This window comes from Tachypleus tridentatus, chromosome 5 (assembly GCF_004210375.1).
Source record: "Tachypleus tridentatus isolate NWPU-2018 chromosome 5, ASM421037v1, whole genome shotgun sequence".
NCBI classification, from domain to species: domain Eukaryota; kingdom Metazoa; phylum Arthropoda; class Merostomata; order Xiphosura; family Limulidae; genus Tachypleus; species Tachypleus tridentatus.
This window is the reverse complement of record NC_134829.1, coordinates 21,416,334-21,431,092: the sequence shown is the minus strand read 5'-3', so window position 1 is coordinate 21,431,092 and position 14,759 is coordinate 21,416,334. Positions and strand designations below refer to the sequence as shown.

Here is a 14,759-nt window from a genome sequence, read left to right as displayed (position 1 = left end):
AAGAAAAGCTACATCAGGCTATCTGCTGAGTCCAGTTTGTTTAGATATAATGCTTTTCTGGGACAATTAGTAAATATACACATAAGATAAATTTTGTTCGTTTTTCATCGCAAAGTCACACAATGCACTATATGTTCTATCTATTATGTGGAATTGAACCCTGATTTTAAGCCTTGTAAGTCAATAATATTATCATTAATTCACCAGGGTAACGTAAAGTAAAATACACGCATACAGTGTATACTATTAATTATAACGTCGAGGAAGAATTTTTATGGAAGTTCAAGACAATAATTGCTTTATTTTTCAATGTATGTCTTCAAATGGACTAATAATCCAGATTATGTTTTAAACTACATTCCATTGGATCAACAATTCTCAGTCGACGTTTAGTATTCATCTTCTATCAAGTCAACAGTGCTTTTCTATACAGACGTATCTCGTGTCTGTCTTCTACACGGTCAACAATGTTCTAGCCATATCTCGTGTCTGTCTTCCACTTCGTTAATGCCTTTATACGTTGCTAAGGGAAACATAATAATGCCAAAATAAATTCACCATAGTTTTTGTCAGGTAAAACATTTAATGCAAACAATATTTTCATCGACATTTTTAACAGTAATAGCCAAAAAACCTTTATTTTCAAACATTAAATACTTCTTTCCATTTTCTGAAAACAGTATTTCGTTTAAAAAATAAAAGTAAGCAGTGTTTTAGTTGTAGTAATTGTTAACTTTACTTAGGCCATGAACAAGACAACAGTAGATTATTGTCTATAAAAGTCAATGTAGCAGTTTTTAATCATCAACAAGAGAGTAATTAAACAAGGTAAAAATCAACAAAGGTTTGTTTTTTTTGAATTTCGCGAAAAGCTACTCGAGGGCTATCTGCGCTGGCCGTCTCTATATTAGCAATGTAAGACTAGAGGGAAGGCTGTTAGTTATCACCACCCACCGCCAACTCTTGGGGTGCTCTTTTGTCAACGAATAGTGGGATTGACCGTAACTTTATAACGCTCCCACGGGGGAAAGGGCGAACATGTTTGGTGCGACGGGGTTCGAACCCGTGACACTCGGGTTATGAGTCGAACGCCTTAACCTACCTAGCCATGCGGGGCCACCAACAAAGAAAGAAAATAAGCTGAAAGTTATTTCAACCATATAAATTATATGTTAAGTTGTAAAATATACTGACTTATTATTTTCAAAATATAGAAATCCTTTAAGAAGAACTATAAATTTGCTGTTTATCTTACATCAGAAATTTGGCTCACTTCATTGTCACTGTTTAAATACCCGTCAAACCAAACATGCTCGCCCTTTCAGCCGTGAGGGCGTTATAATGTGACGGTCAATCCCTCTATTCGTTGGTAAAAGAGTAGCCCAAGAGTGGGCGGTGGGTGGTGATGACTAGCTGTCTTCTCTGTAGTCTTACACTGCTAAATTAGGGACGGCTAGCGCAGATAGCCCTCGAGTAGCTTTGCGCAAAATTAAAAAAAAAAACAACGAACAGCTAAACACATGCAATAACGCGTCTGACTACGGATCAAAAGATTCCAAGTTCGAATCGTGACTGGCTCGTAGGAAACTTTTGGAGTAAGAGGTCGACCAAACCTGACCCTCCTGGGTATATAAACATCAACACCCAAATAACTATGAGAGAGAGAGAGCCACATGCTGACCTCACTGGGTGAGCGGTACATTACGGATTTAAAATGCTAAAATCCGCGATTCGATTCCCCAAACGCAGGTAACATACTGTGTAAGTTTATAGTAAGATTTTATTCAGAATGAAACACAAAGATACACAATGAGCTATCCGTGCTCTACCTACCACGGGTATCGAAATTTGATTCTTAGCGGTTTGAATCCACAGACATACTGCTATGTTCCTCGGAGGCAACTTTACAGTATAAAACAAACAATAAACGCATTTTCTGTTGATATGATAATTTCGTTCTCATAACATCTTATGAACCTCAGTATTATATAGAATGTTTTTTGCACTTTAGCTTTAAAACATTTCCATGTTTCCTGAAAAAAAAAGTTTAAGTCAGATATGTTTGATTGTTATAAATTTTTATCTTTGAACGATAATTAATAGACTTAAAAATACCTTACCTAAATAAAACCGCTCTTTGTTGTAGCAAAGCACCAGAGCATCCAAATTTGAACGGAAACGTTCTAGTTCCATCAACATTCTATATTCAATATCCCCAGTAAAAGTATAAACATACACATGGAAAGCCTCTGGTAATCTTTTAAAAGATAGCGAATTCTGCAAATGAAATTAAACATTTTCTGTACAGGCTCAAATTATGAAAATATTCGTGTGTAGTAACTGTCAGAGCTCTACAAATTTGAAACCAAAACAAGTTGAGTTCTATATTTATCTGTAAACTCCACAAACAACTCTTACACGGAAACTATTTCATTATAATATTTTTCCATCCACATAGACATAAGAATATCACTTAAGAACTTCAATTTATTTTAATAAATTATTTTTGTAATAAATGAAAAAGATGTATCACTTATCCTTTGAACATATATGATTATTGTCACCTCTTCCAAATGTAAAATTGTAAAAAATCTTACTATTAAAACGTTTCTGCCTCGTTTGATATATAACAATTTTTTTACTAAACTTGGTCAACTATAAAAGAAATCCATTAAGTTTTGATACGTCATTGAAGCTCTTTGACCGTGCTGTAATAGCACACAGATAAGGGTTTTTGTGATAGTCTGTTTTTAATTGAATACTTTTCATGTAGAAGAAACAGGTTTTATTGCTGTATCAATTATGAATTAAAACTACTGAGACTAAAACTGACAAAGAATTTTTGAAATACAAGCCATGTTTTTCATTTCATCATATATTTTGATGTTTTGTTTTACTCAAACTTATCACTTCAGTATATCATGATTCCACCTGACAAATAAGTGAACTGGTAACTAAAAATAATATACCTTGACATCACCAAAGCTAATTATGCTTTGAGTTAACACAAAGTTTAATAAGAGAAAAATATATATGGAGTCAGCGATTAGCTCAGCCAAAGAAGTGGTACTGATTGTTGAAAATGTTATTTGATTATATCGGTATTTGTACTTTACATTTTTTTATTCTCTGCGCAATGATATTTGTAGAAAAATATTACATGTATATATATTATTTTTATTGAAATAAATGAGAAGCATATGTTTCAGTTTTGACCCATTAAATCACAGAGGATGTTTATCACTATAAACACATCTTACGTTATTTGGTGCTGGAGGAATTCCTAGATAGGACGGCAAGTATATGTTCACCATGATCGACATTTTGCACCAGGGATGACGTGCTTTAATCAAATAATCATGATAAATTTCTACCAGAAGTGGTGAAACAGGATAGAATATTCTTCCTCTTTCGTTTTCTCCTATTAAAAGAGAACTTGAACTTAACCTTTTATGACAATGGTAACGTTCGGTTATTCAATAAAGAAAAACACCTACCTTATTCAGTGAAAAGGCATGACCACTTTTTTGTCTGTCGAATATGCCTAGCCTCCAGCACTTTGATTTAATTTATATATATATATATTTATATCTACTATCATTAGAAAAACTTATATTGATTGAAAATTTCAAATTCATTAAACCAAGAACTTTTAAGATGTTTAATTATATTGTGTATAAATAATCTCATGTGATACATTTAGTGAAACATAAATCTTATTTACAAAATTTAATGGACATCATTAAACTTACACAATATAAATACTTTTAAAACTTAATTAAGACACTATGCCTTATTTAAAGATTTCTACTTGTTTCCGTGGGTTAGAGACCTCATTACCAGGAAGAACAGTATTTAATATCATTCTTCTAATGTTTATGAATACCTTTCCTAACATGTGTAATACAGAGGTTCGACCAAACAATTAACATAAATGTTGCTGCCATCTACTTATCTCTCTTTTAAAATAGAGTTCCAAAATAAATCTCTGGAACCGCTGAACTCTTATGTGTCCAAAGTTAACTTCGCATTCTTAAACATTTCTAATAGTGTAATTATATGTTCCTGTAGTACCTTAACTAACAATATATATATGGTGCAGTCATATATTCCCATAATACCTTAACTAATAATATATAGTGCAATCATATGTTCGCATGATGCCTTAATTAATATTAAATAGTGCAGTCATATGCTCCGACTATATCTTAACAAACAACATGTGGTGCAGTCATATATTCTTATAATATCTTAACTAACAACATATCGTGCAGTCATATATTCTTATAATAACTATACTAACAATAAAGTGCAGTCATATATTCTTATAATACCTCAATGAACAATAAATAGTGCAGTTATATGTTCATATAATATCTTAACTAACAACATATAGTGCAGTCATATATTCTTATAATACCTCAATGAACAATAAATAGTGCAGTCATATGTTCCTATAATATCTTAACTAACAACATATAGTGCAGTCATATATTCTTATAATACCTTAATGAACAGTAAATCGTGCAGTCATATGTCATTATAATACATTACCTAAAGTTTATAACTCACTTATTTTCTTACTTAATTAATCCATATGTATTACCTTTTCGATATTTCTCAAGTGTTTCATTTGCTGCTTTTAAAGTTCCAATAACGTCACATGAATTCTCAGAAGGTGTTGACAAAAAATTCGCACCACTATACACCCTTTCTTGGATGAAGTTACTAAAGTCGTTCACTACGCGAAATTCGGGACAGTCCTTTTCTGCATATAACATTTAATTGATTTATTAATAAGGGATAATTGTATTTCTCTTCACGACCAGAAAGAACGAATAATTTTTTTTTCGAAAACTACAATTGTTTAAAATAAAGTAATGTTATCCTCTCACTAGTTATTTTGTACGTTGTCATTAATATATTTCATTTTAAAATGCTCCGGTTTCGAATTTTATTTATGGCCACAACACAAATAGCCTACTTTAAAGCTGTGGGCTTAACAACAAAGAATAATTTAAAATAAGGAAATTTCTCATCAAAATTTGGGAAACAGGTAGAGTTTTAGTTACGTAAAGTATACAATATATATATTTCAAACAAGTGACAGTAAAGTATTAGTTATTTGGAAAGAATAACATTTTTTGTTTATATTTTTTAATTTCGCGCAAAACTACACGAGAGCCATCTGCGATAGTCGTCCGTAATTTAGTAGCAAAAGACTAGAAGAAAACCTCAAAATTACAAGAACCGACACACAATTCAAAACAGAAATCCGCCGATTATACATACTGGACTATACATTCCTTAGGACTCAGCACATGAAACAAAACAAAAACTCAACATACTAAGAAACCAAATAAACACAGCCATAAAACTATGCTCAGCAGATAAAATTAGCGATGAATTAGACAAAATAAAACAATACTTCATCAACATCAATAAGTTTCCTCCACAAACCGTAGAAAACATTATACGCACACACCTAGACAGAAAGCAAAATCAACCAACAAAAGTAAATATATCTCACGAATCAAAAAATCACGAAACCATATACTGCTGCATACCATATATTCCCGATATCAGCAGAAAAATAAACAATATTTGGCAAAAACTAGTAACAAAATATGACATTCCAGTTAATACCAAATTTATTCAAAAACCAGGCAAAAACTGAAGTCTATACTATGTAAAAACTACACTGACAAACACCACACCAACATTATTTATAAAATGCAATGTGATAACTGCCACGACTTCTATATTGGAGAAACAAGTAGAAAAATGGAAACCAGATTCAAAGAACATAAAAAGTCACCTTCACACGTTTTCTAACACTACAAGTCAAATAAACACAACATAACCATAGAAAACACTCAAATACTAAATAAAGAAACAAACATAAATAAACGCAAAATTAAAGAAGCCTTACTTATACAACTTAAACCCAAAATAAACCAATATAAAGGAACGCCTTTATACCTATATTAATATAATAAAATAAATAAAATTATATATTCAAACATCTAATATCGCCCTCTACATTCCGACACTCAGTTACACAACTACTTCCAAACATGTGGTCAACTTCCGGTCAGTTACCTCTTTCTTTGTGAACCTGACGATGACCGAAGAAGGTCGAAACGTTGTTCGCTCTTCTATGTAAAATATTTTCTCAACCCAAACGAGCCGTTTTTGCATCTATATTTCTCTACAAGTGGGTTTTCTCGACATCATTGATAAAAAACATATTTGCAATAATTTGTGTTTCATTGACTAAAGCCCAAAATAGGAATGATAAAAACACTAGTTTTATTTGAATTAACAATTAAGCAACAGAAAAACATAATAATCTCAGTAATTAATTAAAACGTTAAAAAATGTTTAGTTTTTTACCTTCACATAAAACCTCGTTAACCACCTTTCGTTCCTGAGAAGCAGTTAAAAAGAACGTTCGTGGATGTATGGGTTGTTCCCTAGGGCTTAAAATAAAATATGTCATTAAAATACAGTATTTCATTATAAATAATAGTAATATTAAAGTGTAGTCTCTCACTATTAGGTAGTTTATTACAGTAAAGACGTTTACAGAACAGAATAATAACAAATAAATACATTGATATCTTGATCCAAAACTGAAAAATATTAAAATTCTAAAAATTTATATTAATTGGTACTTTCAAAAAATGATGCCGTTTTAACTTATAAAGGTTGTCTAATTTTACATGCCACTGATTTCAGGCCTTTTTCTTCAACAAAGAAATCTCTAAAATTAAAAAGGTATCTAGATAATAATATTTTAAACATAATAATATTTTTTCGCTCAAAAATTCATAAATTTCCCAATTAAAGATTAAAATATGATAGTTTCAAGGTTATATTGATTCTATTCATACATCTGTATATTATTCATTAGTATTATCATCGTCTCCTTTTTAACAGTAGTTTCACGGGCCAGGCATCAAGTATTTGGGATGTGTGGTAGACCTTAATATATTACATCATTCTCGAATGAGATAAAACTCTATTTTTAGCGTTTTCAGGTTGAACTAAAATTTCATACAAAATTTTACGAAAAAATGTGTAGATTTAGTGACACTATTGCAAGATTTTGACTTCCGTAGTACACAGTAGTAAATTTATAAGATGTACATGTGGTGATGTGGTGTTGACTTACTTGCTCGGCCTCTTGGCTAAAATCAAACATAGTTTGTTGTGTTTTGGGCTATATATTCCTGTTCTTTGTCTTCAGAGTAGATACGAAGACTTTGACCTTGGCGTCAGTAGGATAATTCTCATCACCTTGATCAATGGTTCTCTATCGCTTTCAGTGCTGTAGTTTTCAGTGACGCTGGATAAAAGGTACTGTAGGTTCTACTGAAACCAATACTTCAATGGACAAAAGTGCCATCTAGCTGTTTCAAAAGCTTGTTCTCCAATATTCAATCTCTCTTTCACTTCTTTGAAAGTCATAGACTAATATCGCATTAAAATTATAACTTTTTCTAAATATATTTCCCTGTTAGAGTCTGTTGCACATCGTTGGCGGATGAGGATAGATTTATATCATCAGATTTCTTACATAAGACCATCTGGATTTCCTGGAAGTAACATGGCGCGTAGAATCCTTAATACAGTCATGCAGGACGCAAAAAATTGATTGTTCTTGTCAAGAGCATTGAAAGGTGCTGACTTTTGTCGAACTTCTTCAATTGGTAAGTTTGATGTCGCTGTAGATTCGATATCAACCCAATTCCAAATTGAACAGACATCGTTCCCACGCCCTTGTTGAAGTACTACAGCAATGTCTTGCTTTCACACTTGGATTCTTCGATGTCACGAAATTCAAATGTTCCTCAGAAGTATCTCTGAACTTTTCATCTTTATCACTCTCCAATATAATAGCATAATTAACCTTTCCTGTTTTTCTTCTTTCCTCGTGCCTTTAATTTGCTCTGCGGCTGCTTCCCATCTGCTTTTCTTGCCAATTTGACCTTTAGGTCTAAACTGTTAAATCCACATTGATGTCGAAGGCATTTCCCACAAATATCGCACATGCGTACTTTGCACTTACAAGCCATTTTCTTATTTTCCTGTATAAACGTTGCTTTACCAATACAAGATCAGTACAGTTATTCGCTGAATGTCGATATCTGTTTTGTGGTTAACTGTGGATCCGGTTTCCACAAAGGGTGGGGCAACCACCTGTCTTTTTTGTCCAATCATGTTTTGGTAAAATGTTATCCAATAAGCAAACGATCTGAACTTACTTGAGAAATTATGTTGTGCAAAATCCTGAGTGCCTGTTCACCCACTTTTTTCCAATTAAGGTAAACGGAATTATTATCAATCTAGAATTTTTCTTCATGTTGATTTCAATATTCGCGGAAAGGGTTAAGGGTTACTTAATTTTGAGCTGACAGACTAAAGGGAAGGTAACCAGTCAACTCGTGGACTACTCTAATCAACTATTGGAATTCGATTGTCATTCTTATAACACTCTCATGGTTCGAAAGTACGTAGCGCAATATTTGTTGTTGTTCTTTCAGCAACAAGACGTAAATTAAAGTCTTAAGGATTCACAATACGTCATTCTAACCATCAGGAGACGCCTGATCATTTGGCCATGTATATGACGAAACATTTCAAGAAATACTAGAGATATAGCTAACATAAAAGCATCGAATAAAAGCAAACATACAATAACAATTAAAACGTATAAATATCGTTAAAATAATGCATCATTAACTCAATATATGTCTGAAGAAATAGGTTAAGTGTTGAGAAGGCTTGTTTCAAACACTAATCACATGAGAATTTTTCTAAGCTACACTTTAGACTAGAATTTTAGGCTACAATAAAGTTTTCAAAATAAAAAGTTTCGTATGTTTAATTACAAGTGTTTTGTAGTCTTTGAAACAGACATTAGTGAGGCATGATACATAGTTAGACAATGAATTCATCTGAGCTATCATTTGACAAAAGTACGTTTGTATATACGTTCATAACTGGGGAAACCTGGACCGATTGCCACTAAACCTGGCATGTATACTTACTGGGAATACCACATATTACTTCTCCCCTTCCCCAGACCCATATACTTTTCCGTATATTAACGGGTGTACATCAGTTAATAAGCGATAGATCTGTACATTGTGTAGGTGGATGTTTTTAAACGGCATACTTATGGCGAATTTCAATGGAGACGTAATGTTGTGATAATTAAAACATGGCCTATCTGTGTAATATTCCTTTCTAAACTAAAGAAGTTTTAAACTGTGTATTCAAGTAGATTTGTGCTCATTTCGTAAATTCTACGATAAATGTTATAATTTATAATAAATAGCTTTAATTGTTAGTAAGAAGCAAACTAAAAAAAAACAACAACCTATGTCCACTCTGCCCTAGATTGGTTTAGTTTGTTTTGAATTTTGCGCAAAGCTACACGAGGGCTATAAGCGCTAGCTGTCCCTAATTTAACAGTTGAAGACTAGAGAGAAGGCAGTTAGTCATCACCACTCACCGTCCACTTTTGGGCTACTCTTTTACCAACGAATAGTGGGATTGACCGAACACTATAACGACCCCACGGCTGAAAGCTTCCCTAGATTACCCTCTGTGGTAACGCTGTTTTTGGTTCTTGTGCACAATTGAAGACAAGATCTGCTACTAATTAATATACGTTTGGTTAAAACAATAATTTTCTTCACATATTTTAATTTTGTGTTTGAGCTCCAAATATGGAAAGTAAAGGACATTAATATTCACGATCGCTTTCGGAAGTATTCTAGTGGTAGAGCGATATGTCTGCGGACTCACACCACTGAAAATCCGGGTTTCGATACAGGTGGTGGGCAGAGCACAGAGAGTTCATTGTGTATCTTTGTGCTTACTTTTAAACGCACAAACCCTTTTGGAAACGTGTGTAGTCAAACATAAGTACAAACACTTCCGAAATATATATATATATACATGTCGTCACATAAAACTATAAATCTCATTATAATTCTGAGTTGCATCTCTTACCTTTCATAAAGAAGCTTGTTCTGAGATGGTACGCCAATTACGTGACCAAAAATTAATACCAAGAACAATACTGTCATGGCGACCTGTAGATTCGTTCTATTAGTTTTCATGGCAAGCTTATATTTCAGACGCTCTTTTCTCGTTTTATTCCGTAGTACTTGACTGAGGACGAAACTACGTGGTTAATGAACGTTGTATTTTAGGTAAATATTTTATAAGTTTGTTCCCTGCCCAGACGTGTAGGGATATCCATTCACTCCTTTACATCCGGAGGAAACAAACACACCCAACTGTTCTTACTTCACCATTGACTGAATGAAAGTTATTTGAATTACGGAACACTTGGTTATCAGTGATGACGTAGGATCTCGTAAAAACAAGCGTAAATGTACAAATATTTACGTGATCGCCCAAGCATCAAACAGTACAACCGGATGCAAGATACTTTTTAACCTAACTACAAAGAAACTGTTACGAAATTTCATTTTACTTGGAAAACAATTACTCAAACTTCATTTAAACTTTACAGCCATTCTACCTGTAATTATGGATAAGGGATTGTTTTATCAACTAGAGTAAAGCAATTATAAGCACACCTCTATTTATTTTCACTATCTGAGAAGCGTTACATGTAGTTTTATTTAAAATTACATTATTTTACTTAGGTCTCAACGCTTTTCTCTATTAAATATGTTCACCGTTGGGTCAACGGTAAGCAAGTTTACAGACTTACAATACACAAATCTCCACGGATTTGATTCCCCGCAGTTAATATTGCAGAAGATTCAATATAGTTTAGCACTTCAACAAACAAATATTGTGTTTTTGTCCCCAGACGTAATTCTACAAACTTACGATGCTAAGATTCAGGGTTCGATTTCTCGTAGTCGATACAGCACAAAGCCTGATTTTACATTGCTTTCAAACAAATCTAATATGTAAGAAAGTTTGAAAGTTTATGTTTTAAAAGTGTATCAACCTTGAAAAATACGTGAATATAGTTTGTTTTTTGGATTTCACTCAAATCTACACGAGGGCTATCTGTGCTAGCCTCCCTTAATTTAGCAGTGTAAGATTAAAAGGAAGGCAGCTAGTCATCATCACCCACCGCCAGATCTTGGGACTCTTTTACCAACGAATAGTGGGATTGACCGAAACTTTATAATGCACCCCACGACTGAAAGAGCGAGCATGTTTGATGTGACGGGGATTCCACCCCACGACCCTCAGATTACGAGACGAGCGCACAAACCAGCTAGCCGTGACGGGCTTATGTAAATATAAATTCTTTACAGCTGAAAATTATTGTTTGTTTGGTTGAGTTCCAAAAGTTGTGTGTGGTTTAGTTAGCAATTATAAAAAAAAAATATCTTCATTAATGTCTATCATTAAAAATATGGAAACTCTCAAAATGTGGTCTTACTAACCTAGAACAAAAAGAATTACTTTTTAAACTGATTTAGCTTATGCTAAACGAAAAAAATCTTGAAATGGAAGAGTTTTTCAGGGTTGTCCAAGCAAGATTTTGATGTAATAATTTTTTCTATAAAACAGAGAAAACGTTTTCAGGATTTTGACTAAGTGGATTCATTAAAGTTTGTTAACTTTATGATAATACACAATAATATGCATTGTGCTACTAATGTTTTTTTCTAATTTTATCAAAAGTGTTTTCTGGTAGTACAGGAGTAAGTTCATGAACTTACAATGCCAAAATGGAGGATTCAATTCCCTGCTGTGAAACATAGCAGACAAACAACGTGTTTTCACAAAAAGGCAAAGATATTAATTATATCTTAAAAAAATTAAATCTTGTAGTTTATTCCTAAAAAAACAAGTGTGTGTGTTTTCTAAAAGCAGAGCCACATCGGACTATTTGTTGAGACAACCGAGAGGAATCGAACCCTTTATTTAAGGTGGTATAAATTCGTACACTTTGTGATGTACCAGAGCGGGACTGAAAAAAACGAATATAGTTCCTTTTACACCAGATTCTTATGCATTAAAAAATTGAAACTTGAAGAATAATTTGAGTATCAACATTTTATAAGATTAAACTTAATTACCTTTAGTGTGATCTGAATAAAATGAAGCAAAATCAGAAAATACCTCAGTAATAATAAATACATCTTAAATAACCAAGCTTGCGGCAATAATTATAAACTGCGATGCTGTAAAAGGTTATAACAAATGAGGTCAAAGGTCATAAAATAACATTTAAATAGTTTATTAAAGATAAATCACAACTGACTAGCCACATCTTAAACATCTCCAGTTTTTGATTCGTCAGACGATGGGTATGTTTTAAATTAATTCTATTTTTTCGTGTTTTTTTTATTTCGCGCAAAGTTACTCGAGGGCTATCTCGCGCTAGCCGTCCATAATGTAACAGTGCCTACAAAAGAGGGAAGACAACTAGTCATCACCACTCACCGCCAACTCTTGAGCTACTCTTTTACCAACGAATAGTTGGATTGACCGTCATACTATAACGCCTCCACGACTAAAAGGGCGAGAATGTATAATGCGACTGGGATTCGAACCCGCGCACCTCAGATTACTAATCGAACGCCTTAACACACTTAGCCATGCCAGGCCCTACTATAATATAAAGTGGTTCAAATTAATAAGCAAATGAAAGGACAAAGCAGTATGGGTAATGTTTACTTCTATGAGACAAATCAATAGAAAACAATCTGATTAGGAATAAGAAACTCTAATAACAGAAACGTTAATTATTTAACAAATTATCATGATTTAAAATGAAAATATCAAATATTATTCATGTTAATAACTCAGTAAGAAAGGTTAGTTAATGTTAATTATATTGATATCCATATAATTCGTGTTAATATTTATTTGTTTTTTATGCAAACAAAGTCGTGTGACGACTTTGTAACGTGTGTAACCCAACATGGCCATGTGGGTTAAGGCGTTCGACTCTTAACCTGAGGGTCGCGGATTCGTATCACCGTCATACCAAACATGCTCTCCATTTCAGCCGTGAGGACGTTATATTGTTACGGTCAATCCCACTATTCGTTGATAAAAAGAATAGCCCAAGAGTTGGCTGTGGGTGGTGATGACTAGCTGTCTTCCCTCTAGTCTTTCACTGCTAAATTATGGACGGCTAGTGCAGATAGCCCTTGAGTAACTTTGCGCGAAATAAAAAAAAAGAAAAATAGAATTTATTTAAATTAAGAGCACAGTGCTGGAGTTTTAAAGAGAATTGTGTTTTTGAACAACTTAAATAAGATTACTGTTCTGTTTTAAACATCCCTCAACACCACATGAGCGCTATCTGCACTAATCATCCCTATTTCTTCCATGTTCTTCTCGAACTTATCAAGATGAGCGTCAAGGATATGGACTTTCAGGGACACCCTGCAGCCCATTTTGCCGTAGTTCTTCACCAGAGTCTCAGCCATTTCGATATAGTTTTCAGCTTTGTGATTGTACAAGAAGCCCCGACCCATTGCGACAAAGCTGCCTCAAGCTTTTTCCATTCCTACTGAGCTTCTTGGGGAATTCTGTGCACTCCAGGATCGTCTTTATTTGTGATCAAACGAAGACACCAGCTTTGACCTTTGCCACAGACAGTTCAGGGAAGAAGTCTCGAAGGTACTTGAAGGCTGCAGACTCCTTATCAAGAGCTGTGACAAATTGTTTCATTAGACCCAATTTTACGTGCAATGGCGGGAACAACACCTTTTGAAGATCTACTAGTGGCTCACACTTGACATTGTAACTCCTCACAGAGAACACAAGACAAAGAAAACAAGGAAACTTGGTAAAGCCTCCTTGTAGACCTATCAGGATTGCCATCATTTTGAAGTCTCCAATAACTTCCCAGCCATACTCATCATACTTTATATGTGATATTTTTCTATACTATTTGGAAATTTAAAAACATAAAGATATTTAAATTTTAAAAGGTCTAAAATTTGTATAATATAAAATATTACTATTCAGCAATTAAAAATTGTCCGTCTTACCTTCTAGAGTTTTTTGCAGTACTCGCAGGTAAAATGAGGTGCTCAAGGTTTGTCTTGATCTCACACATTTTAGCAAATGCTGTCACAGAGTAATTTTTCGCTCTTGTCTTCATAAAGTGGCCACATACATAGCAGAATGGGTCTGGAGAATGCTTGCAGCTTCTTGATGCCATCTCTATTAAAATCAGATGGGTGTGTGTGTTCACTTGGGTAGCGAGAACTAAACTGAAGTGGTGAGTGATATACATTGCTATGAAAAGTTCTAGAAAATTCTCGTAAGTTCTACAACATTCTAGAAAAATTTTGTGAGTTCGATAAAACTCTTTATCAGCTACTCAGCACTAAATCTATCTGTAATGTTCTAGAAAAGGGGTAGAGTTGAAAATTTCATTACCCAGGTCACAAAAGGAAAGTTTTAAGAAAAAAATACGTCTTTTCCATTTTCTTTAGGCACAAGCAATTGGAAAATAACACTTTCTGCGGAGAAACAAAAAAAAGTAAAATTTTGTTACATTGTGTTATCGTCAAAATTCATTCAGACAGGTTTAATTGCTTTAGGTCACTTTTTGACAAGATAATATAATCGCCTCTCTCTATCATAGCCAGGCAAGGCCTGATGGTTAAGGCACTCGACTCGTAATCTGAGGGTCGCGGTTTGAATCCCCGTCACACCAAACATGCTTGCCCTTTCAGCCGTGAGGGCGCTATAATGGGACGATCAATCCCACTCTTCGTTGG

General features: G+C 33.7%; 1 protein-coding gene and 1 long non-coding RNA gene across 3 annotated transcripts; one reads left to right on the top strand and one right to left on the bottom strand.

Moving 5' to 3' along the window:
• Positions 1-281: 281 nt before the first annotated feature.
• Positions 282-10,342, bottom strand: LOC143250679 (uncharacterized). The gene is made up of 6 exons (XM_076501571.1): positions 10,027-10,342; positions 6,397-6,482; positions 4,607-4,768; positions 3,261-3,421; positions 2,121-2,277; positions 282-523 (listed from the first exon to the last, which is right to left on the bottom strand). Exons 1-6 carry the CDS (start codon positions 10,134-10,136, stop codon positions 462-464), a joined length of 738 nt encoding a protein of 245 aa, XP_076357686.1. The 5' UTR covers positions 10,137-10,342; the 3' UTR covers positions 282-461.
• A 308-nt stretch (positions 10,343-10,650) lies between these two features.
• LOC143250238 (uncharacterized) lies at positions 10,651-14,254 on the top strand. 2 transcript variants are annotated; one of them, XR_013028098.1, is made up of 2 exons: positions 10,651-10,737; positions 13,377-14,254. It is a non-coding gene; the product is annotated as an uncharacterized LOC143250238 (long non-coding RNA). The 2 variants fall into 2 exon arrangements; XR_013028099.1 differs by having other exon boundaries at positions 10,663-11,300.
• The last annotated feature ends 505 nt before the right edge of the window (positions 14,255-14,759 follow it).